This window comes from Ochotona princeps, chromosome 2 (genome assembly GCF_030435755.1).
Source record: "Ochotona princeps isolate mOchPri1 chromosome 2, mOchPri1.hap1, whole genome shotgun sequence".
NCBI classification, from domain to species: Eukaryota; Metazoa; Chordata; class Mammalia; order Lagomorpha; family Ochotonidae; genus Ochotona; species Ochotona princeps.
The window spans coordinates 110,462,369-110,486,688 of NC_080833.1; the positions used below are offsets into that span (position 1 = coordinate 110,462,369).

At 57.9% G+C, this 24,320-nt stretch overlaps 1 protein-coding gene across 1 annotated transcript; it reads right to left on the minus strand.

Moving 5' to 3' along the window:
* Positions 1–6,333: 6,333 nt before the first annotated feature.
* On the minus strand, positions 6,334–13,935 carry NES (nestin). The gene is made up of 4 exons (XM_004589231.2): positions 13,037–13,935; positions 11,946–12,070; positions 10,499–10,572; positions 6,334–10,246 (listed from the first exon to the last, which is right to left on the minus strand). The coding sequence occupies exons 1-4, from the start codon at positions 13,823–13,825 to the stop codon at positions 6,369–6,371; spliced, it is 4,866 nt and encodes a 1,621-aa protein (XP_004589288.2). The 5' UTR covers positions 13,826–13,935; the 3' UTR covers positions 6,334–6,368.
* Between the last annotated feature and the right edge of the window lie 10,385 nt (positions 13,936–24,320).

Sequence of the window (24,320 nt, forward strand, 5' to 3'; positions counted from 1 at the left end):
CCAAGGCCTTCAGGGCAAGAGAGTGGAGTGAGGTGTGTCTTTGAAGCCAGGAGGAAAGGCTGGGAGGGGTGGGCAGTGTCTTTGGCTGGGCTCCTGGAAGAGGCTTTAGACCTTGTGGGGTTTCACCACTTCTCCACAGGCCCCTCCTCCAGGCTTGTTCACTCTACGTGGGGAGGGCTGCAACCAGACCCTTTCCTCCCCTCCCCACACCTGCTGGGCCCGTCTGGCAGGGGCCGGAAACGGAAGCCTTCTCCTGGCTTTGTCAAGCTTCCTGGGGAAAGGGACGCTGGTCCAGGGATGACTCAGCAGCGTCCAGCTCGGAACCCAAGCCCCAGCCCAGTGTGCAAGTTTGTGTGTGTGAGTGTGTGTGTGTGTGTGTGTGTGTGTGTGCGCGCGCGCGCGCGCATGCGTGAGTGTGTATATTGGGGAGATGGTGGGAGGGGGCTCACCTGCCCTGGGGAGGGGAAACCATTCTGCAGGGGGAATGGACTAGGTATGTAATCCAGTCTCCCTCCCTCCCGCCAGTCCCAGGAAGATGCCAAAGTCCACAACTTTATTCCCACATGTCTCAGGTGGGATCCCCTGTGCTGGGGACCAGACAGGCCTGGGTGACAAGTGGGGAGCCTTGGTGAGGGGACTTTCCAAAGTCTCTCCCTGTTTGTGGGAGTACCCAGCTTCTCCCTGGTGGCTCTGACTCACCCCTACCTCCTCATTCCTCCCCATGCCCACACCCCCTCCCCCAGTGCAGGGGGGTCCCCAGCACCATCCTGACCTCCCTGTGGCCTTTGTCTATGGGCCCAGCAGAGAAAGAGCCCCATTGTCCCAGCCGCCTGCTGCTGGCCTGACGCAGCAGCAGCTCACACACACTTCCAGAACTGCTCAACCCACCAGACCCCAAGCTGCTAGGGCTGGGAGGGCTGGGAGGGCTTGCCCGCCACCCCCCCCCCCCCCAGATACAGCCACAGCCTTGACAGCTGCTAGGCCCCTGGGGCCCTGTCTTATACCAGGCACAGGCCTCCTTGAAGACCTAAGTCCTTCCGGAGCCTGTTCTTCCTGGGAGGGAGGAAGAAAGTGCAAGTGAGCCAACACAGAGCTGATCAGGGATGGGGGACAGGGAGTAGAGAGAAGCAAGCCTTGGAGGATGGGGGAAGGGAGAAGGAAGGATGCTTCCCACCACCCCAGACCAGACTCATGCTGGAGTGGGTGGCCCTGTGGCCTCTGTGTTTACTCCCGCTGCTCCTGCTTCTTCCCTGGTGTTTAGATCACAGGGTCACAGAAGGATGGCTACTGACCGCTCTGGTTGCAATCTGTAAGGGGAGCAGCCTTCAGTGCCCCTCTCCAGCCTGTATTCTTGTAAACTCCAAAGATCGTGCCTCAGTTTCCCCGCCAAAAGAAGCAGGAGCAGAGGAGGGACTGGGCTGTAGGAAAGTAGGGAGGAGACAAAGCAGTGTAGGAGGGTGTGTGGCAGGAAGGAGAGCTGCGTGCCTGAGGGGCCAGTGGGGCTGGGCACAAGGGAGTCTCTTCTTAGTGGGGAATATGGGGACCTAGGGGGGCCAGGGCTAACTAGGCATCTCCCTGACCCTGCCATCTCCCGGCTACCCTCTTTGGGGGCCCCCTGGGACAGAAGATAGGGGCTCTGGCTTGTTAAGCAGCTGAGCCCACAGCTGTTAGAAGGGGGCTTCCTTGACAGAGGCCTCCTGGCACCTGCCCTGGTTTATTTCGAGAGCCACAGCTGAGTCCTGGGGGTAGGGAGACTAAATGGGGCTGCACAGGGTGAGGTGGTGGTGGATTATACCTGGACAAGGAGAAGGCTGAAGGGGAGGGGAGGGGGCTCCTGGATCTGGGGTCCACCCTTGTGGGACCAGAACATGAGCACAGGAGGGACTTCCACATCAGAGTCCCCGGATCAGCAGGGCTTGAGGCAGGGGCTAGGGAGGGGAGCAGGAGGCAGGCCCAGCATTCCTTGATGTGTTGGCCAAGAGATGGACTTGGCCCCTGTGGCGGGTAAGGGGAGCATGGCTGGTGAGGGGATTCCAGAGCGAACTTTGTGTGCCTCTGCCATTCATTCGTCCTGACTGGAGGGTCTGCTGTCCTCCAAGCCCCTATCCTGGAGTCTGTCCACTGGACACTGTCACCAAGGTTTTGCCACGCAGAAACATGGGGTCCAGGCCCGTTCTTGGCCTGCCTTCTCTTTTCACCTCTGGCAGACATTCCAGGCCCACTTCCATCTGTCTTGCTGCAGGACTGCCTTGGGCCTGACTTTGCCCCGTGGGGTGACACTGGGTGTCCAGCAGTCACCCAAGGGGCCCCGTTCCTGAGCCCAGAGTCCTCTTGGGTTTCCGGAGCTTGTGTGCTCAGTTTCTCTCCCCCCCCCCCCCCCCCCGCCTTCCACAGAGGGTGCATTCCAGCTGAAATGAAGTCACATTCCTCCCTGGTTTCAGACAGGATGGCACTGCTGACAACAGCTGTGACACTACAGGTCAAGTGGCAGCAGCTGGTCTCCTCACCCCAGTCCCTCAACCCCAAGGGAGAGAGGCCAAGAACTAGGGGCTGTGGGGGCCGCTCTTGGTCAGCAGTGAATGGACTCTGATTCTGGTTGGGGAGATGGGGAAGACAGACCTGTGGGAAGGACAGAGGCTAGACCCCTGCAGGGGTGCCAGCCAGCCAGCAGGCTGTCTCTGGGGAGCAAAATATCCAGCATCACCTCCCGACTGCATCCTGGCAGCCACCCCCTCTCCCCACATGCTGAGGCCAGGCCAGGAGCCTTGGGAGACGCCTCGTTCCCTTCTCTCTTGGCCACAGCCCAATGCCGGAGCCTTTGATTTCCTCTGAAACATTGGCAGCAGCAGCAGCGGCAGCAGGGCCAGCCTGAGGCTGGGCCGCTTGGAGTGCTCGGCCCCCTGACCTCTCCCTCCCAGGCGCCTGGGCCAGCACAGCCCTACAAGGAAAGGCCCCAAACAAAGCTGGGAAGCCACCTCCGGTGCACACAGCACCAGGGAGCCCCCCCCACTCTGCCTGGCTCCACCCTGTTCTGAGGCTATATTTACCCAGAGGAGGCCCCAGAATAACCCCCCTTTAGTCCTGTGCCTATGTGCACCCTGGCAGAGGGTGGGGAATGACTGCCCTTCCTGCTCCCTGCTCTTTCCCTCCCCTGGGAGCTCTACCCTTGGATGGACAGTATGCCCCAGCCCTGTCCTGACCTGCAGGCATTTCCCTTGTAGCCAGTAGGTGTTTGTTGAGCACCCATTGGTCCCCAGGTGCTGTGATAGACTCCAAACCAAGGACCAGACCAAGTTTTCACTCTCCCCTCAGGCTTTCTGTGGGCATGGGGTCCTCTGACTGTGTTTTGCCTTTAGCTTTGGCCTCCAGTAGCCGCTTGCCTAGCCATTCCTCTCTGCTGGGAGCTCAGTCAGGGTCCTGACCGAGCTCTCTCAGCATCCTACCTGCTTTCTTCCAGGCCATCTCTAGGCCAGTAGCCTCCAAATCTTGTCTCCTTAGCTCCAGGCCCAGTCAGTCACCCTGCGTGTCCCAGGGTTCCATCTCTGAGAGAAGTTGGCATCATCTCCCAACTGCCAAGCTAAAAGCCTGGAAACTTCCACTGCCCTGTGTCTCCCCAACTGTCTCCCAAAGTCCACGGACTCCACTTCCCCAGACCTTCCAGCCGTCAGCGCTGGCCCGCAGCTCAGGAGGCCTTGCCTGCTGCAGCCTGCTCACGCACAGTAGTGGAGGCTTTGATGTCAACTTGAACCTGAAAAGTCACTGCTACTTCCAACCCCCTAGGAATGGCTTCCTGTTTGCTGGCTACCTGGTGAGGCCCCATTCTGCTGCACCCTGGCTGTTTCCTCCAATCTCTGGAGAAACTTCTCTTTTGCCCACCTGTTTTGGTCCCACAGTCCCTTTTCCCATTCCCCCAGTGCCCAAACACTCTCCTCCTGCCTTAGGCTGGGCAGACAGCTGTCCCGTTAGCACGAATGCTTGTTCTCCACCTGTCCCACTGGCTGGCAATCCTGAAGGTGCTCAGGCAGCCTTCTTTGACTGCTCCTCCCATCCCACCAGCCCAGGCCCGGTGAGGTCCTCTGCTGTCTGCTCCCCTAATCTAGGATGCATTTCTGCTGCCAGATGGGGTTTCCACACAACAGTCCTAGTCCAGTTAAGAGGCAGAGCTTGCTGGGCAAGAAGCCTGTGTTGGCTCCTGTGGACTCCCTGTGCCTGCACACATCCAGTGCCTAAGTGCTCAGGAAATGCTGTAGGCAAATGGCAGCCACCCCTCTCATCACCACCTCTTGCTGTCACCCCTGGTACCACCCACCCTCCATTTCTCCTGCTGTGTGGATAGCCTAGCACCCCCAAATAGAACATGTCTCCTATTTCAGCGCACCTCCACCCCTGTCTTAACTTCCATCACTCCATACTGTCGGGGGGAAAATGGCAGCAGGTGACCAGTTTGGGCAATTGTGTAAGAGCCCAGGGCCGGAGAGGAGGAGGCCAGGCAGCTGGGCACAGGACTGTTTGGCTCAGCTCTTGTTGTGAGCCCATGCCCAAGAAGTATACCCCAGGGCATGGGGGGATCACGCACAGGGCACTCCTGTCTCCGGAGAGGGGTGGGGATTGGGCTGGACTTCCCTGAATGCTAGTGTGCCGGCCCAGGCTGGGCAGTCCAGCAGGATCCAACACTGCCTTGGGCATAGGAAGGAACAACAGAGCTTGTACTGCCAGGAGGGTGGGGTGGGCGAGGCAGGATCCTGGGCCCTGGGTGGGGATGGGATGTCCCTGAAACTCAGATGAGAAGGAGAGAAGCAGGGGAAGAAGCAGACAGTAAGGCTATGGGGAGTCGGCCGGAGGTCAGCAGCGAGCTAGAAGGGCCCGAAAAACTGGGACTTCCTCCTGTCACCCATCCCCAGCCCTTGGCCTCAGTCGGGCACTGTGGGAGGAACAGCCTGCTGTGGGACATGGGACCGTCTCCAAATGGGGGACATTTGTTTGGCAAGCCCAGTATCCTCGACCCGGGATATTTCAAGATGTCGCCAGGTCTTCCTGCTCTGTGGAGCTCAGCTCAGGAATGATTTCTTTTTGGGTCTCCTGACTTCAAGGCTGCAGGTCTCCTCCCTGCCCCATAGAGGGACCAGACATTCCCGGGAAGGAAGGGTGGTAGGGTTGGGGGCAGTCCCCAGTCCAGCCTGCTGACAGCACATCCTGGGCTCTCTCCCCTGACAGCTTCTGTCCAACACTCCCCTCCCTCTCTACCACTCCTTTCCCCTCCCCCACCACTTTCCCTTCTTTCCTGCGTCCTTCTTGGACTTCTGACAAAGTCCTGCTGAAGCTGGAAGCTGCCTCCTGCAGCTCCCCAGCCTCCCTCCTGCAGGGAACCCCCAAGTCCAGCCACCACTCCCCTCTACTTCACTGTGCAGCTGAGTCTGAGATTCAGAGAGATTCCACGCTGAGCTGAAGCCACACAGCTAGACCAGGGGAAAACAGGCCTCCCTCCCCTTCCCCTGGCTCTGACCCAGCCAGGCTCAGCAGACATCACAGGCGGACAACTGTTTAGATTTGGGAACAAGGGGGCTTATTATGCTGGCGGCATGGAGGGGCCGGGGGAGGCCATGGAAAGGGCAGGGGTGGCTGTAAAGCCCAATCCCTGTAATCAGTGCTGTGGGGGGGGAGGGGCAGAGATGATGATGAGTGGTCTGGCTTCTCCAGTCCTGACTTAGGTCACCTGCACTGGTGTCCCCCCACCTCCACTTCAGGACAAACAGCAGTCCCCAGCCCTCACAACACCACCACCACTAGAGCCTGTCTGCATCTAATACCCACCCGTCCTCCACTGTGGCCTCCTCCCTCTACCCCAGGTAGTCTCTTCTACCTCCTCCCCACGCTCCCTCTGCCCTGTCCCTTCCTGATGACCCCTTGGACTGGGGAAGGACACAAGGCCAGACACTGCGGGGAGACGCATTCTTTATTCAAGCTGGGATAAACTGCAGGGTGGGATGGGGCCAAGGACAGAAGAGAGACCTTCCTCTCCATTGGGAGCAAACCACACAACCAGGGAGGGTGTTGCTGCTGCAGGGAGGAGTGAGAAGGGGACCGCCAGAGGAACCCAGGCCTTTTCCAGCCTGGAGGATGGTGTGCAGAGAGGAGAGAGGGTTCTGGTGCTACAAGGGGTTCTGCAAGCCTAAGGGGCAGAGTGGGCAGTGTGGCCCCAGGCAGGATCCTGGAACCTCCATTCTCAGAACAGGCTCCTTTGCCAAGCCCATCAGTTTCACCAGCCAGGCCTTGGAGACAAGAACCATGGGTCAGGAGATCATAAGTTAAGGGGGCTGCCCCTGAGACGGAGTGCGAGACATCTTAGGGCTGGAACTAAGGCACCTTCTCTAGTCCTCCCCTGAGGACCAGGAGTCCTCCTCCCCTTCCCTCTGTGTAAACTTCAGGAAAGGGCTTGGGCCCACCTGGAAAGGGACCCCTGCCCAGGGTGTCTTCAGGGTGGCCCCCTCTTCCTCCTCCTCTGCTACGGGGCTGCCCCGGTCCCCAGCAGGGGCCTGACCCACTCCTGCAGGCCGCTGCAACCCATTGACCACGCCTCCATTCACCTGCTCTGACATCATGTTGGGACCCTGGCCATTGATAGCAAGGGTGTCCCCAGTGCCTGGACTTGTGTCGCCATCCCTCCGGGATGTCTCCATGGGGACTTGGTCCTCCCCAGCCCACGGAGCAGAGTCAGACTCCTCCTCAGAGCCAGAAGGCTCAGCACTGTCCTGAGACTTGGGAGCCTTGGCCTTGGCGCCCCTCAAACCATCATCATCTTGGGGGATGCTCACACCCACTGTCTCAGACTCAGACTCCAGGAAGTCCCCTCTTGGAGGGCTATGCAGGGCCTGAAGGCTGCCCGGAGGGGACCCTGGCTCCCACTGCCCAGCCCCTGGCTTCCTCCCCTCCTCCTTCTCTTCTTCCTCTCCCTCCTCCCCACTCTCTTCCTCATCTGCAAACCCATCAGACTCCCCATCAGGGTTCCAGATGGCAGCCTCCAGCAGCTGGGGCACCTGGCCAGGAGGTGCTGCTGCTTCCCTGGGAAGCCCAGGAAGAAGAGACACCTGGGTCCCCAGATCTTCGAATTCCTCTGACAAGTCAGAGCCTCGGTCATGCTCCTCCTCCCCATCCTCTTCCTCCTCTTCCTCCTCTTTCCCAGAGGGCTGGGCCTCAAGGCCCTCCGAAGCTGGAGCAGCAGTATCCCAGCCTTCCTCCCGTGCCTCACCTTGAGGGGAAGGCCTCTGCTCTCCAGCTAGGCCCCACCTGGGGGAGCTAGGTGACCCCAGGTAGAGGCCTAGTGGGGTGGAGTCAGGCAAGGTCTCCCCAAGCTCATCAGCCTCACTTCCTTCTCTACTCTCTTCACCTTCCTCCTGCAGGCTCTCAGAGATCCCCCCAGAATCTAGATCCTCCTGCTCACCCTGCACCTTGTCCCCCAGTCCCCAGCTGACCATCTGGTTCCCCTCAGCCTGGGGCGGGGTCTCATAGGCACCTTCAGGGATGGAGGAGGGCACATAAGACTCTATGGGCCCAGGGCTAGGGGTGTTCTCCTCAGCTGCCTCCGACTCCAGGGGCCTGGATTCAGGAGCATTCTGGTCCAAGGTGTTAGCAGGGACCTCCTCTGCTGTCCAGAGCATTGGGGGCTCTGAGGCCTTCAGGCCCTCCTCAGGGGATTTCGGAGGTTCTCTGCTGGCCCCCAGTGGAGAGGGCTTGGCTTGCAGAGCATCAGCTTCCTGCAGGTGCTGAGCTGGGGCTTCCAAGCCTGGAACCCTCCTGGCCTCCAAACTTTCCTCCCCTGAGGATGGCTGCATTACCTCCTCTCTGGCCAGATGGTCCAGGCTGTCCAGGCCTATGTCCGCCTGCTCAGTTCCCTCAGCAGATTCCCCAGTGGCTATCTCTGACTCCAAGGTGACCTCTGGGGAGAGCTGGTCATCTTCCCACAGGGATTCTGTGGCTTCTGCAATTGCCTGGGGTGCTCTAAGGCCTGGGGCTCCCAGATGCTCTACTTGCCCCTCAGGATCCTGCAGACCCTCAGTGCCTCCCATCCCACAAGCTGTCCTAGCTAGGACACTTTGCTCCCTGGGCTCAGGGCTCCCAGGCTGCTCTGCAACCAGCTCTGCAGCATGTAGCTGCAGCTCTGCTGACATCACAGCCTCCTCCTGCCCAGCAGAGCCCTCAGGCTGTCTGGGATCCAGCTCAGCCTCCTCCTCCCCACTTACCCCTGCAGGTTCCCCAGGGCACTCATGACTAGGGTCTTGGCCCTCCTCTAAGACATTACCCCACTTCTGCTCATCTGCCGACGGTGATGGCTTTTGCCATTCCTCTGCCAGCTGCCTCAGCGGAGTCTCCACCTGCTTCTCAGCTTTCTCCTCTTCTTCCACCCCTGCCACATCTCTCTGACTTTCCTCATCCTCCTCTTCCTCCTCCGGGCAGCCCTCCCCCGGAGATCTCAGTGTTTCTTGGTCCCTGTCTTTCAGGGTTTGCAGCGCCTCTGGGTGCCCTTCCACTGGCCCCAAGGGTTCTAGTGCAAGCGGTATGGCTTCCAGGGACCACAGTGGCACCTCTGGAGATTTCTGTACTTGCAGGCCCTCTTCAGCCAACTTCGGTGGCTCCAGGTCCTCTGGTTCTGAAGACTCCCTGGCCTTGGCAAACTCATCTTCCTGTGACTCTGAGAACTCTGTAATCTCTTCTTCAGGTCTAACCTCCTCCTGATCTGCACTAGGGCACGGCAGAGGTTCTGGACCCACCTTTTCCACAGGCGTCAGGGTCTCCGCTAGAGCCCTCCATGACTGCAAAGTTTCATTTTCTAGACCTCCCAGGGCCACCTGCTTCTCCTCGTCTCCCAGCCTCAGTACCTCTTTATTCTCTCCTGGAGCCTCCAGGACTGCCTGGTCCTCTTCCTCTCCCAGCCTCAGGGGCTCCTGGAGCTCTCTTTCTAGTGCTGTTACAATCTTTTGGCCCTCTTCTTCTGCATCTGAGTTCTGTTTCTCTAGAGCTCCCAGGGCCCCCTGCTCCTCTTCCTCCCCCAACCTCAGGGGTTCATGGGGTTCTCTTCCCAGGGGTCTAAGCACCTCTGGGTTTTCATCTTCAGAAGACCCCAGGGATTCCCCAGTCTCCTCCCTTGGAGCCATCCGTGCCTGCTGGTCTTGTGCTTCTTCAGGTCTTAGTGGCTCCCAAGTCCCATCTTTTGCGGTTCTCGGCACCTCCACTTCCTCCTCTTTGGGAGATGGCACCAATTCCCCATTTTCCTTTCCTGGAAATTTAAGGGTCTCCAGGTTACTGTCTAGAGACACTATCAATCCTTGGTCCTCCATTGCCGGGGATGGCAGGGTCTGCGGGTCCTCCTTCCATGCAGCCTGAAGCAGTGCAGGACGCTCCTCTCCCATCAGACCCTCTGCCTCTGGGTCCTTTTCTCCTCTGTGTTCCAGGGGCTCTGAGCTCTCTGCTTTGGGACTGTCTAAGGTGTCTAAGCTGCCTTCTTCCAGAGATCTCAGAGGTTCCTGATTCTCCTGCTCCAGTACCTGCTGGCTCTGGCTTGCTAGAGGTACCCATGGCTTCAGAATCTCCTCTCCCAGAGCTTTTGGGCTGGCTTTATCCAGGGGACTCTGGGAGTCCTCAATTTCCTCCATGGCCAGGGCACCATCTTGTTCTGTTTCCTGCTGTAATTTGCTTGCCACCTTGACCTCCATGGCAGTTTCCTCCTCAACCAGTCCAGCAAGGTGCCCCTCTTCTTCCTCCTGGAATATGCTGTCCACCCTAGACCCACTGGGCTCTCTGTCTTTAGCATCTGAACTTGGCTGCTCAGGGCTGAGTGGTAGGGTTTGATTCTCAGGAACCTGGCTGGAACTGGGTTCTGGCTGTTCACCTCCAGGTTCCTCTGGCCCTGGCAGGATGTTTCCAGGGCTGGACGTCTTGGCTTCAGCCCACAGGGGCTGGGCAGCCTGTTGCCTCCCATCCTGTGGTGGGAGCGTAGAGACAGGGCCCTCTGGGGCTCTAAGCTCTGTCTTGGATGCAGCACAAGGGGGCTGCAGAACAGGTGGGATGGGAGTGCTAGCCAAGGTGGGTGCTCGGGGCTGAAGAAATTCCTGGCTCTTCAGAAAGGCAGGTACAGGGGTTTCAAGGGAATCAGGCAGAGGGGAGGGGAGGGGTGCTGGGCTCAGAACAGGAAGCACAGGTCCCACACGTCGGCTGTCTGGTGTCCCAAGGAAATGCAGCTCCAGCTTGGGGTCTGGAAAGGTAGAGAGGGAAGAAGCAGTGTCAGTCTGTCCTAGCAGTGGGAAGAGCTACAGCATTGGGGGCCCCCACTTCTGACAATAGTGTCCATGAGCCCTCCCTGGCTCCCTTTAGTTGGACTGGGGATATGTTCACTAATGCAGGGGGTGGGAAGCAAGGAGTTAAGGCACAAATAGGTGCCTTTGATCTGGGGTGAGAAGAACAAAGAAGGGTAGAGTTGCAGGTGAACCTGGCCACCCCCTCTTACCATGGAAGCTGAGGGGAACCTTGGAATTGCAGCCAGATGTCTGTAGCCGGGAGTTCTCAGCCTCTAGGAGGGTCCTGGGATAAGGGAGGAGAGTCCTGGTTGGTCCTCTGCCTTGGAGACCTTGCAGGCAGGGAGCCAGAGGGCTACAGCTCACAGTTGAGCTGGTTCACCCCCCCTCCTCTGTGTTTTGGCTACTGTCACACAAACACTGCACACAGGGTCACATAGCACGGGCATCACACACTTGGGCAGAGTATAACACACACTTGGGACACACAGAGGACCTCACACAAGCAGATTCCCATGCAGCCAGACACAGTGCTACGCCCACAGGCTCTGATGCCTCCCCCTCCCCATTCCCACCCAGGGACCAATGACCTCATCCTTAGGGACGGTGGGTGGGGGGGTGCTCATTCTCATGCTAACAAACGCCTTTGTGTTCACACAGCCATCTGGAGGGGCTAGGAAGGGGGCTTCCTGGGGGAAGTGGGAATTCTTGGCCGTTCCCATGGGATGGGCCCCTTCCCCCCTCCTCTGGGGCTTTTCCCCCTAGAGCTGGCCACAGACAAAAGGAAATGAATTCAGCTCCGTGCTCTCCAAATCCTTTTCATGCCCCATAAGCCAGCGGTCGAAATTCCAAGGGGCCTCCCCTCCGTGATTTTGCTGGGTTAGGGGGATCCCTAGCCCCTGGGGACATGGATGCCTTTTTGTTCTTGTCCTGGGGGAGGGGACCAATGAATCTCTGGGCTAAGTGGAGGGAGGGCCTGCCCGATTCCTCCCACCAGCTGGGTCTGGTTGGTGCTTGCCTGCCACTCTAGGGGTGGAGGTGAGGGAGTGCACACTGCCAGGCCCCCATACTTTGCAAGGCACACAGCCCCTGCCTGGCCTCTGGATTGGGCTCTGAGCCCAATGACAACACGTATTGGTCTTTCCTGGAGCAACAGGAAATGTGCTCAGGGAAGGCGCTGGGCAGAGCCAAGGACAGGAGGGCTTAAAAAGATCCAGGCTTCAAGAAGTTCAGGCTGGGAGAAGGTCTCAGAGGTCACCCAATTTGGGTGCTAGTCACCAGGCAAGGGTGAGGCCAGGGAGAAAGCCAGTCAGTGTCATGGCTGCTCCTGGGAGAGAGCTCCTTCCAAGGCATGCAGGGCACCCCTAGTGGAAGGGGGAGATGCAGGTGCCGCCTCACTGGAGGCCACCCCACTCAGCCGCATCACCTCTGCTTGTGGCATCTGGCTGGGTGCCAGACACTTCTTGGCTCCTGAACCCATCAAGGCGCAAGTGCACATGGGTCAGGGCATGTATTGGTATAGACGTGACAGGTCTCGAGTCACAGAACCCAGCAAGGGCACAGCTGCCCACCAGCCCCTCTGGGTCAATTCACTAAAGGGGTCTCTGCCTCGATATGTATATGCACATGTGTGCCTGTGTGGGTCAGGGCCACTCCTACCTGTAGGTGGCCACCTCCAGGCTGAGGGACATCTTGAGATGGGCCAGCTGCTGCCGACCTTCCAGGATCTGGGCGATCTGGCTTTGCAGGCCCTGCTTCTCCTGCTCCAAGGCCTCCACGGCAAGCTGCAGGGCAAACCAGAGGCAGTCCATGAAGGGTCCCACCCCCACCATTCAGCTTCTCACCTGCCCCTTCCTTGTCTCCCCCGTTTCAACCTCTGGGGGAGCCCCAGCTGGGCTGGCTGAGCTCAGCACAGGGCCCCTCTTTTCCCTAGCCTGGCTCCCCCTCCCTTGGAGGAAGCTGATGAACTGGTTGCACATGTTGCTTAGAACTCAACTCTCCCACAGGAAGAGGGAAGAAAGGGAGGGCAGGAGATGGTTTACAGAGCAGAGGGGAAAGGGAAAAAAAAAAAAAAAACATGGAGACAGAAGGAAAAACGATTCATCAAGAAGCCTGGAGGCTGCAATAGGACGGGAAGCCAAACAGCCCTGGCCCCCATCACCAGGCCCCCACCCGACCACTTCCCACATGTTCTGGAATCTTTCTCTTCTGAGCAGAGGGAGGGGGGCCGTCATGGCAGCAGCGGGGAGACTTCTGTCTGGCCCACGCAAGAAGCTGTTTTCTCAGCTGTTGGTTACATCTATGCAGGGTGAGGGGGAGCAGCTGTCCCAGGCCTCTGGAATTTGCTCCCAAGAGCCCAGCAACCCAGACAAGGGAGAGGGGCCGCTGGGCACAGAGCCAGGCCCCTGGGCGCTCCAGTGGAGAGGGAGGGGATGCAGGACCTTGGAGATGGGAAGTCGAATCCAGGGTGGTGGGCTGAGGGGGTGTGCCCGGTGTCTTCCGAATGATCTCACACAACCCCGGGATGGGAAGGATGCTGCAAAGGGTCGTGGGCCTGCCTGCCCATCTGAAAATGTGTGCACAGGGAATCAGACAGGCACACCTTCCCATTGAAACGGGCCGAATCTGGCTGTGGGTTTGCTAAGAATCCACTCCAGCAGTCAGCTACTCCTTTCCCAGAAGGTGCCTAAGCCTCCTGCTTGGGAGGCCCTAGAGGCTGGCCTCCATGCAGGGCCCCGTGGCCTGCTCACCTGGAAGTTTTCAGTGGCGCGCAGGCGCTCCTGCCAGCGGCCCTCCAACCTCTGTTCCAATGCCGCCCTGCGCTCCTGGAGGCCACCGCGCTCGGCCTGCAGCTGCTGCAGCTCCAGGCGGCTGTCGCGGACGCCCTGCACTGCACGGCCTAACCTCTCGCGGGCCTGGCCCAGCGACGTCTCCATGTGCGCCACGCGCTCTTGGTAGCCGCGCACAGCTCCGCGCCACGCCTCGCCCAGCCGCTGGGCCAGCTCCTCCACCTCGGGCGCCGGTGCTGGGGGCACACGGGGCGGCGCGGGGCCCCGGGGGACGCAGGTGGCCCGCGCGTTCAAGTTGGCGCGCTCCTCCTCGTGCGCGGCTCGCAGAGCCTCCAGCTCGCGCTCCAGCTCGGCCACCTGCGAGCTCAGCCAGCCCCGCGCGCACTTCTCCGCCTCGACGGTTTGCCGGCTGCGAGCTACCTCCTCGGCCGTGCGTTCCCGGGCCAGCCGCAGCTGCTGGCACCGGCCCGCCACGCCCTCCAGCTCTTCGGCCAGATTGTCGCGCGCCACTTCGGCCGCGTACTTCTCTCGCCAGCGCTGGTCGACTAGGGCACGCAGGGCCGCCAGCTCGTCGTCGGCGCGGGCTCGCCAGGACTCACTGGCCTGTGCCCGGAGACCCCCGAGCTCCGCGCTGAGCAACTCATTCTGCTCCTCGAGCGCCTTGACCCTTGCCAGGTAGGCCTCCAGGCGTCGATTGAGCTCCCACAACTGAAAGGATTCCTCTCCCATGCAGCCCTCCATCCTGCTCATCGGACCCACCGAAGGGTGGACAGACGTGTGGTACGGGAGAAGGGAGCGGCCCTCAGACCGGAAAAGAAAAGAAGAAAGAAGGGGACAATGACGGGGCGGGGCGGGGAGCAGCCCAGCGACTGGGAGTCGGCAGTGGGAGCGGGCGCTATTCATACTCCCGCCGCCAGCCGGGCGGAAAAGGGGGCGGGTCCCAGGCCTTAACCCCTTAGAGCTCATCCTCAGCGAGGGGCGCTCTCTCTCGTGCCTGGGGGCGGTGCAGAGTGGAACTGCGTAGGGACACCTTGCAGCGGGGGGGACCCTAGGCGCTGGTGGTGGCTTTCTCCGGGGAAGGGACTGTCAAAAAGAATCGCTGCCGCCAAGAGAAGCGGAGCCTATGGTGGGGCTGCTGGGGGCGGAGCTCGCGTCTCAGCTACTGCCCACGCCGGAGAGTGGTCATTTGCTGAATACTCTTAAGTCTCAGTTTCTTCATCCGTAAACCGGGAGGGGGGGACAGTCTCATGGGATGCTGGAAGGATGTGGCCTTGTATAAACAGCAAATGCTTCCCCGGGAGGCAGACTAGAAGAACACAACTCTAACACGGGGACACACACACACACACACACACACACACACACGTATGCTACTGCCTGGTCGCCATCAGGAACCGGAGAAGCCAGATACAGGGAACGCATGGAGTGGACTTGGGGGTGTTCTCCGCACTTATCACCCTCGTGCTTCCTACGGCCCCTTCCCATACCCACTCTGGGAAGTTGTCCCCAGTTCTCGGGGAAGGCTGCCCCAGCCTGTCCCAGTGTCCGTTTTGTGTGTGTGAGGGGGTTACTTATTATTATTATTATTCTTATTACTTATGATTATTGAGCAGATAGCACCCCCTGGTGGCACACGATCAGAGCAAGAAGTGTCATTGGTGGAGCCCGTGTGATGCTGTGATGGGTGAGCTGTTGCTCTCATGTCTTACTTACAGGAGCTGACTTAACCTTCCAAACAGCTCCCCCACCCCCAGGATCCTGCAGTTGGGGCTTTAGGGAGCCCACGAAGGTCCAGCGGGATCTAGGTGGGGTAAGTGAAAGGAAGGCTAAGTAGAGTGTGGGAAGGGGACTTCTCAGGGATGGTGAAGGGGAGGGGTCTTTGGGAGGGAGATGCTTAGTATCCAAGACCCCCTGGGATCCTTGGAGGGTGTCCACTGAGTGGTGGGGTGGCACTGAAGTGGAAAGTTTCTCTCCTGGGCTCTTGGCAAGGAGAGGAGAGACATGGCATGGGAGTCTCAGGCAGAGCAGTGGGCTTGCCTTTGACCTTGGGCAAGTCACACAACTTAGGGAAGGGAGCTTTGGTCTGCCCAGTTGGTGAAGTGAGTAAGGAGCTGCTTGGTCCATGAGTCTGATCAGAGCGCAGGTGAACAGGGAAGCCTTGGTACTCAACTTTGCATGAAAGTTGCTCCCCAGCAGCTGGGAGATCATGAGGAGCATAGATGGTCCAGATGGCAGGGCCACTGACTGGCATTGCCTCACGCAACAACAGCATAAGGGAGAGTCGAGATCAGCCAAAGAGTGGAGCACATCCAATGAAGAAAAATGGGGGTCATGGTAGCTCACAGCTTGCTGGAGACCCTTGCTGTAAAGTGGCTGCCCAGATTATTGAAAAAAAAAAAAGAAGAAGCTGGAGGTGATGAGCAGATGCAAGGTGGCCAGGTAAGAGGTGGGAGCATTCCCACAGCCTTTCACACCTGCCACATTGACCTGGACACTGCATGTTTTAGGAAGGACTTGGGTGGATTGGAGTTCATCCACAGGGAGAGGGCCAAATGGTAAGGGAACTTAGAATCATGTCTGACAAGGACTCTGCATCTGCTTGTATCTCAGGATGGAGACAAACTCCAAAACTCAAAACGGTGGCTTCTGAGCGCCACTCCCACCCGGAAGGACCCATATGTCCTGGTCTGCAGTAGAGAGTCAGGTGGCCTAGGCAGGGGCTGTGGGAGCAGCTGTGCTGGGGTGAGCAATGGCCAGTCCCAGATGGGAGGCTGTGGTTACTCATTGAGAAAAGTAGCCAGGCACAAAGTGGGTGTAGTAGCCTGAGGGAAGGTTGAGGGGGACTGCCTGAGGGACTCAAGGCACCCATTCCTGGGAATGGTGTGGCAGGGGGCTTGCTCGCCAACCAAAGGAAATGTACCCTGCAAGGGGAAAGGCATAGCTGGGAAACAGAGATGCTGTGGGGCCAAGAGAAGCATCCACAGAGCAGCAGGAAGGAGATCAAGCAAGAATGAGGCAGCATCTCCCAGGAGCTCTGTGTCCTAGATGGTGTGGGCAAGACAGAGGGGAGAGACCCCTGCTGGACATTGTGGCCTTGCCCTGAGAGCTCTGAGCACTGCAAGCACTGCCTTTATCCACTGCTTTCCCCCAGCTACCTGAAGTGGGTGAGCAGCTTGGCACTGGTCCTGGAGCTGTAAAGCTTCCCCTCCCTCCTCTCCATCGGGGAGTAATGACATACTTGGGTGGCACAAAAGCGTTGAACAAGGAACCTTGCCTGGCTATGAGATGCTGAATGAATCAGTTTACACTTCTGGCCTTTGTTTCCTCACTGATTGATTTGAACGATGCTGGGGAAGCAACTGTTGAACACAGGGTGGATGTCAGGCAGCCAATACATGCCACATAGGAACCAGAGGTGGTCTGTGTGGGTCCTTGCCCCTGGGACTCTTGGGGCATGTAGGCAGGCAGCTGTGCCAGGCAGAGTGCTGTCTGTGGGGATGGGAAGCCACAGGTGTGTTAAGGGAGGAATGTGAGTCCACTCTCCAGGCACAGGAGATAGGAAAGGCTTTGTCAGCGGACAGAACACAAGGAAGATAAAATACACGCAGAGTGGTACTAGAGACAGCACTGCAGCGGGAATATGTGTGTTTTAGTAAACTCCATAGGAACAGGCACCAGTTCATATCCCAGCTGCTTTACTTCTCATCCAGCTCCCTGCTTATGGCCTGGGACAGCAATGGCGGATGGTGCAACTACTTGGGACCTTGCACCCATGTGGAAGACTCAGAAGAAACTCCTGGCTTCCAGCTGGCCCAGCTTAACCATTATAGCCATTTGGGGAAAGAATCAGCAGATGGACAATCCCTCTTCTCTGTCTCTCTCTCTGTAATTGCCCTTCAAGTAAATAAATGAATCCATCTTTTTCTGTTTTAAATTTTCTTTTTTTTTTTTAAAGATGTATTTATTTTTATTGGAAAGACAGATTTACAGACAGAAGGAGAGACAGAGAGAAAGATCTCCCATCCACTGTTTCACTCCCCAAATGGCCACAACGGCCAGAGCTGAGTTGACCCAAAGCCAGGAGTCAGGAGCCAAAATGTACACATCAAGAACTTAAAGTCAGAGTCCTACTTGGCCTGCATCATCCCCTGAGCTATGAGATACCGAATCAGTTCTCATGGTGGGAGCTAAGGTGGGTAGAGAAAAGCTCCAGCCCAAGAGGTAGACCAGGGAGAGACTACTCTACCATTCCATAGATTTCTCCTATCATCTCATGCAGGGCCAACTTAGCCTTCAACTTCTTCCCTGTTAGCCCAGCTCTGTCCCAATCTAGCCCTGCCCCAGCACAACCCCAACCAAGGCTGCAGCTCAGCAATAGCTGAGCCCCAGCCTATCCCAGCCTTAGCCCCAACTCCAGCCACACCCAGTCCAGCCCCAGCATCAGCCCCGCACTCGCTCACCCAGCCCAGCCCAGCTCTAGCTCAGCCCAAATCAGCCCCAGCTCCAATTCAGCTCTAGCCCTGTCCAGCTCTGCTGAGCCCTGCCCTAGCCCTAGCCCTGCCAGTCCAGCCCAAGCCCAGCACAGCCCAGCCAACACTATTATGACTACTTGGGGAATGAAACATCAAATGGAAGACCTTTGTAGATGTCTCTCCTCCTTCTCTGTAACTCTGAATCTCATAGAAATCTTGAAACAAACAAACTTCCTAGTGCCAAGTCTTCATCATGTATGTTTGTGCAATGAATATGTGGAGTTCTAGGCTGCTGGCTACAGCCTGGTCGTTGTGGCCTTTTAAGGAATAAACCAGCAAGTAAATGTTCTCTGCCTCTCCCTATCTCTGTCATGCTATCCTTCAAAATTAAAGAAGAGATGGAGGAAAGAGTAAGAATGGGAGCAAGAGGACAATGTTTGTGGTCAGGAGGCAGGAAGCACTGTGGGCCGTGTGTGCTGCTTGGGCCATGTGTGGCTAAAGAGGCTGAGGGACAGCACTTCATGGGGACACAACGTGAAGAATCTCACCACTAATACTTGGGGCAGGGTCATCAGAAGTGTCTGAAACCCCACTCAGCCCCAGCCCTACACCAGCCCTGCCCCAGCCCAGCCCAACCCCAGCCTACACCTACCCCTGCTGCAGCCCAGACCCAGCCAAACCTCGCACAGCCCCAACCCAAACCAGCCCCTCACCAGCTCAGTCCCAGACCAGCCCATCCCTGTCCAAACCCAGCCCAGGCAAGCCAAGCTAAGCCCCAGCTCTGGTTTCAACACAACACAGCCCAGCTGAGACCCATCCCTGCCCCAGCTCAGCCCTAAACCATCAGTTCTAGCACTGCCCAGTTCCAGTCCCAACCTACGCCCAGCTCCCACACCCCAACACAGCCCAGACCCGCCCCCACCCAGAGAAGCCCCAGCACCAGCCCCACGCCCCACCAGTCCTGCCCTACCCTAGCCTACCTCAGCCCTGTTCAGCCCCCGTCCAACCCTCAATACCATTTTCAACCCTTTTCCCAGCCTGGCCCCTGCTGGAGCTGAGCCCATCCACACCCTAACTCAGTCCTGGGCAGACTTTTCCAGCCCTGCTCCTACACCAGCCTCAGCCAGTGTAGCCAAGTCTTGCACAAGCCCTTCCCCACCAAGAAGAACCCAGCAAATACCCTAGACAAAACCCCATCCTAGTGCCACCCACCAGCCCCAGCCAAGCACCATCCCAGCACCACCCAAGCACTGCCACAGTACCGCCCCAGCACAGTCCCAGCCCAACCTTTCCTAAGCCAGGTCTGTCCATCCCCAGCCTAATTTGAACCACAGCAAAAGCCAAGGCATGGCCAGCGCTGGCCAATCACCCAGACCAGTCCAGGCAATCCCAGAGCCATCCTAGGCCCAGCTCAGCCTGACAAGAGCCACAGAACACTTGAGCCACGGACAGCATCAGCACACCCAAACCACACCCACACCTCCAGGCCTAATCCCACAACTATCACAGTCCAGCCCGATTAGCCCAAGCTTTGGCCCAGCCCAAGGCCCATCAGACCCAGAGCAGCCCAGCAAAACCATAGTCCAGAAAAAGGCTCGCAAAGGCGAGACCCAACACAAATCTATCCAAACCCAGCTCAGCCATAATCCCTGGTTGTATGGGGTCTGCCAGGACAGGAAAGGGGCAAGACGGAGGATGGGGGAGAGCCAGGTAAAAAGAGAAGAAGGGGAAGAAAGGGAGGTGGCACACGTGGAGGCTCACTTATACAAAACAGGTGAGCCTGCAAGGTTGCGTGTGTGGGAGGGGGGGGAGGGGAGGGGAGCATGGGGAATTGGTTGGAGCTCTCCAAGGGATTGGTGACTGAGATGATCTGAGCCACAGCTGAGTGGGGACTAGGGGGAGGAGCCGCTGGGATTCTCAGGTAAGACATGCGGTTCCATCTCATTGGCGGATAACCAGAAAGGAATGAATTTTGCGAGCTGTTGGAAAGAGAAAGCAGGAAGTGATGCCAGGGTCAGGATGGCGTGTTCGAATGACTTCTTGCGAAGCCCATCCCAGCTGCAGCCTTTGTCAGCCGTGGCTAGGCCTGGCAAGCCCCTGGCCCAGCCCAAACCCAGCCCAGACAACCTGTCTCAGCCCAGCCCTAAACCAAGCCACTGTCAGTCCTAGCCCTGCCCACCCGCAGGCCCCGCCCTGCCCTGCCCCAGCCCACTGTAAGCCCCAGCCAGTGTAAGCCCCAGCCTTGCCCTGTCCATCTCAACTTCAGCCCTGCCCCAGCCCATCCCAAGCCCCAGCCCAGCCCCATTCCCTTTCCCATCCAAGCTCAGCCCTTTCCCAGCTTTGTCCCAACCCACACCCATCCCTGCGCCAGGCAAGCCCCAGCCCAAACCCCAGCCCAACCCCAGTCCAGCCCCTCCCCAGCCCAGCCCAGCTCCTCCCCAGCCCAGCCCAGGCCCCACCCAAACCCTTCCCAGTCCAGCCCTTCCTCTGCCCATTCCCAGTTCCTCTGCAGCCCAGCCCCTCCCCAGTCCATCCCCAGCACTGGTCTGCCCCAGTTCAGCCTCATCCTAGTGGCAGTCCCGCCCAGCCACAGTTCAGCCTATTCCTTCCCCACCCCATTCCACCCCAGTCATAGCACAACCCCATCCCAGCCTCTCTCTCATTGGATCTGTTGTTCGTTTCTGTCCACATTTTCCTAAAACTGGATGAGTGAGGAATCTGTGTCTGGCGTTTCCTATCCTCCTGGCTCCAATCAGGCTGCCCAGGATGTCCTGTGACTCTGAGTTCCCACTGGATGTTTTTTCACCGTGTGTCCAATCTCATGTTGGTCTCATGAAATCTCCAGTGTTGAGTGGCTTAGAATACCCCATTGGAAGAGGGCACAGCTCAGGCTCCACATGTCCCTCAAGTGGAGGTGGAGCCAGCAGTCAGTGGTGTGGGTACCAGTCAGGAGCGCAGGCTCTGGGGGCAGCCTGTATCTGAGTCCTGATGAAGCACTTCACCATTCTGAGCCTCAGCTTCCTGATGTATGAAATGTGACATTAACAGAGCTCTCATGTGAGCAAGAAGTGCTCACCTCTGTAAGTGTGGGTGGGAGCTGGGCCTTTCTCTTTCATATTCGCAGCACTGGGGATGAGGTCATGGCATAGCAAGTTAAGCTTCTGCCTGTGACACCAGCAAGCTAAATAGGCACCAGTTTGGGATCCTGCTGCTCCATTTCTGATCCATCTCCCTGCAAGTGCACCTGAGAAAGCAGCAGTTGGAGACTCAGATAAAGCTCCAGGTTCCTGGCTTGAGCCAGGCTCAGCCCCAGCTCCTATGACTATTTGGAGGGTGAAACATCAGACAGAAGATCTTTCTAGGTGTTTCTCCTACTTCTTGTGACTCTGAATTTCATACAAATCTTGAAGAAAAACTTCCCAGTGCCAAGTCTTCATCATGTATGTTTGTGCAATGAGTATGTGGAGTTCTAGGCTCCTGGCTTCTTCCTGGTCATTGTGGCCCTTTAGGAATTAACCAATGAGTAGACATTCCCTGCCTCTCCCCATCTCTGTCACTCTTTCTTTCTTTATTTCTTTTTTAGATTTATTTATTTTCATTACAAAGTCAGACATACAGATGAGGAGAGACAGAGAGGAAGACCTTCCATCCAATGATTCACTCCCCAAGTGACTGCAACGGCCGGTGCTGTGCCGATCCGAACCCGTGAACCTGGAACCTCCTCCAGGTCTCCCATGCGGGTGCAGGGTCCCAAGGCTTTGGGTCGTCCTCGACTGCTTTCCCAAACCACAAGCAGGGAGCTGGATGGGAAGTGGGGCCGCCGGGATACGAACCAGTGCCCATATGGGATCCCAGCATGTTCAAGGCGAGGACTTTAGCCACTAGGCCACACCGCCGGGCTCAACTCTGTCTTTCAAAATTAAGGAAGAAGTGCTGGGGGAAAAATAGAAAGAATGGGAGCAAGAGGACAGTGTTTGTGGTCAGGAGGCAGGAAGCACTGTGGCCTGTGTTTGCTGCTTAGGCCTGTGTGGCTGGAGAGGCACAGGGCTGTGGGACAACCTTTTCCAGGGACACAACATGCAGAATCTACAACTAACCCATGGGTCAGAGTCATATGAAGTACCTGATAGGCTCTCGTCACCCAGTCCCAGGGTTTTCTCTGAGGGCCCAAGTGTAGAATCAGGCCGAATGGGCCCAGGCTGCAGGAGGCCACAGCAGCTCTCCCGTGCCGCTATGGGGAGGAAGTGTCTTGTTGTTGGAGGTGTTCAAATATGGAGATCCCATAGCCACTCTCCGGTAGTTTTTTGGTATTTGTTCCGTGGGACCTCAGTGATCTTTTCAATCCCCAGGATCCTAACAATCTAGGAATGAACATTCCATCTGGAGCCCAGCGTCCACTTGTCTCTTGGGAGGGAGCTCCAGTTCCTGCTCTGAGCTGTCCCTAAAGGATTCTTTGGCCAATACAAGAGGTCTGGAAGTTCATTTCCAGAATGTCCTTGCCTTTGGTGCTCTTGTGGGGCATTGTGGAGTAAGAGATGCGGTAGTTGTCCACTACCAGCCCCTGTTCTCGTCCAGTAGGAGGCCCACCAGCCTACAGGTGGCTTCTGCCTCGGTTGAAGTCCCTGATCCCCAGCCAATCTCGAGCCCCCTTGGTTAGGTGTGATGTCTCAAGATGCCACTAGGTGGAGCCAGAGCCCAAAGGCGTTCATGAGGTGAGTAGGGAATCGGCACCAGGTGGACAGATTTAGGGGAGCGGATGAGCGGGTGGCTAGGGTGGCTAGGATACCAGGTATGTATGGCAGGGGATGGGCTGGATTTGGGAGGGGTGTAGATCCATCGAGGGATCTGGAGCCCGGGAACTGTCCTCACCTCCTCAGTTGGTGGCTTGAAAAAAAGGGAAGTGGGGAGGTAGAGGTTGGGAAACCTGGTGACCCAAGCTCCACATCAGAGTGGAACAACCATTTGTGGGGACCAGAAGGGCAGAGTGATGAGGAAACAGATAGTGGGGCAAGAAAGTGCTCCTGCCTCCCTGCTGGGTTGGCTGCTACTGTGTGTGCCAGGGTCCTGGCCGGGATGGGGCGGGGTAGAGGGCTCAGGGCTTGCGAGAGGAGCTGTGAGTTGAGTGCAGGACTAAGGAGGGAGAAGGGAAGGGGAGAGACTGGAGGGCAAAAAGAGAGGTGGAGTATTTCTCTCACCTGGAGGCCCACACTCCTCCCCTTCCCTGGCAACAGGAAGGCTCTGCTGGGAGGGGGGGTTGCATCCTAGGGAGGGGGGCTGAAGCTATAGCAAGAGGCACTGAAGTCAGCCTTCAAGAAGGACTTTCCTGGAGGAATGAATAGGGACAAGCCTGGGGAAGGAGTGAATTAGAGAGGGCAGTGTCAGAGCAGCCTCTCCCCTCCCCATGTAGGTCCTGGGACTCAGCTGGACATGGGCTGGACCCTGGGCACGATGCCCTCCACTTTGTGCCTCTGTTTTCCCACACGCCCTCAGTTGATTTCTGAGTAAGGGTTGGCAATGACAGGACAATGGCAGGAAAGTGTTGGCTGAGAAATGTAGCCTGCATCTGTACTGTGAGGAAGGGGCTAGAGCTGGGGCCCCTGGCAGCCGCAGGATGGCAAGAAGCTGGTGGTTGGAAAACAGGGCTCCCTGGGCACCCAGCAGGTACCTGAGGGACAGGGCAGGGGCAGGAACCCATGGGCTTGGCACGTGATAGGAGTTTAGGAACTATTCCTTGACCCTGCACACTAGGGTTTGGCACATAATTGATGCTTAATACATGCTTGTCAAGGAAATAAATGTACATGGTTGCACAGGTGGGTACTTTCCAAGGCCAGGCATGGACCAGGGGCCCTGCCTCTGAAGGCACCCCCTAGGGAATGTGAAAACAGCAGTGACACCTGCGCCCAGCCAGATAGGGCCCCCCAAGCAGTGGCCTGGCTCCTCCTCTGGGATCCACTTCTGTGCCCCCCAAGCAGGTTGAGGGGGGGTTAGGGAACCAGGTTGTGCCTCTGAGGGTCCCAGGCAGCTCCAGGGTAAGCCTGAGATCCCCCTGCCCTTGGGCTGCTCCTCCTGAAATCCTAGCCAGTAATCTCCACACCTGTCCTGGCAGCTCAAGAGGGAGGCTTGGCAGAGGCAACACTTGCCTCTGCAGGCCAGGAGTTAGGGAGGCGGCCACGGGGAGAGACTGATGCTGCTCTCCACACCATCCAGGAGTCCACCTGATTGGTACGAACCTAGGCTACTTGTGTGCTTGGAGGCTTGAGTGACACTCTGAGCTGCCAATACCCCTTCATAGCCCCCCATCTCCCATGTATGCACGCATGCATACACTCAGGCACACAGCGGAGTCAGTGATCCCTGAGGTGCCCTCCCTCTGGAGGATTCTGACTCTAGAATTCCCAGCATCTAAAATTCTGCCTTGGGGCAGCCGGAAGGGAGGGCTCCCAGCCGGTAGGGGACTGTGCAGCTGCTGCAGCTTGACTCACTAGCTTGGGTCCCCAGGCCTGGCCCTGACACCACACACCTGTTCACCTCCAGGGGCGGGGAGTGGGGGTGGAGTGGTAACCAAGGACCAGCCCAGACACCCTCTCTTCTCTCCAGCAGCTTCCAGGGCTGCCCTCCCCTTGGCTGATGGGTTTCCCTGTTCACCTCTGCCGGGGGCCAGATCCCTGGGTGGGTGGGGGGAGCTGAGACAGGAACCAGGCTGAGTATGAGGCGGTGGGGGAGGGGCAGCATGGGCAGACCGACTTCTGATAAAGAAGGGGAAGAAAAGA

Bases quoted from the DNA above. Each gene is read 5' to 3' on its own strand.
- NES (XM_004589231.2), bottom strand. From the start codon at position 13,825: ATGAGCAGGATGGAGGGCTGCATGGGAGAGGAATCCTTTCAGTTGTGG. The intron at 12,071-13,036 runs GTGAGCAGGCCA...TTTGCCCTGCAG, and splicing joins GCGCCACTGAAAACTTCCAG to CTTGCCGTGGAGGCCTTGGA. The intron at 10,247-10,498 runs GTAAGAGGGGGT...CTACCTTTCCAG, and splicing joins GGTTCCCCTCAGCTTCCATG to ACCCCAAGCTGGAGCTGCAT.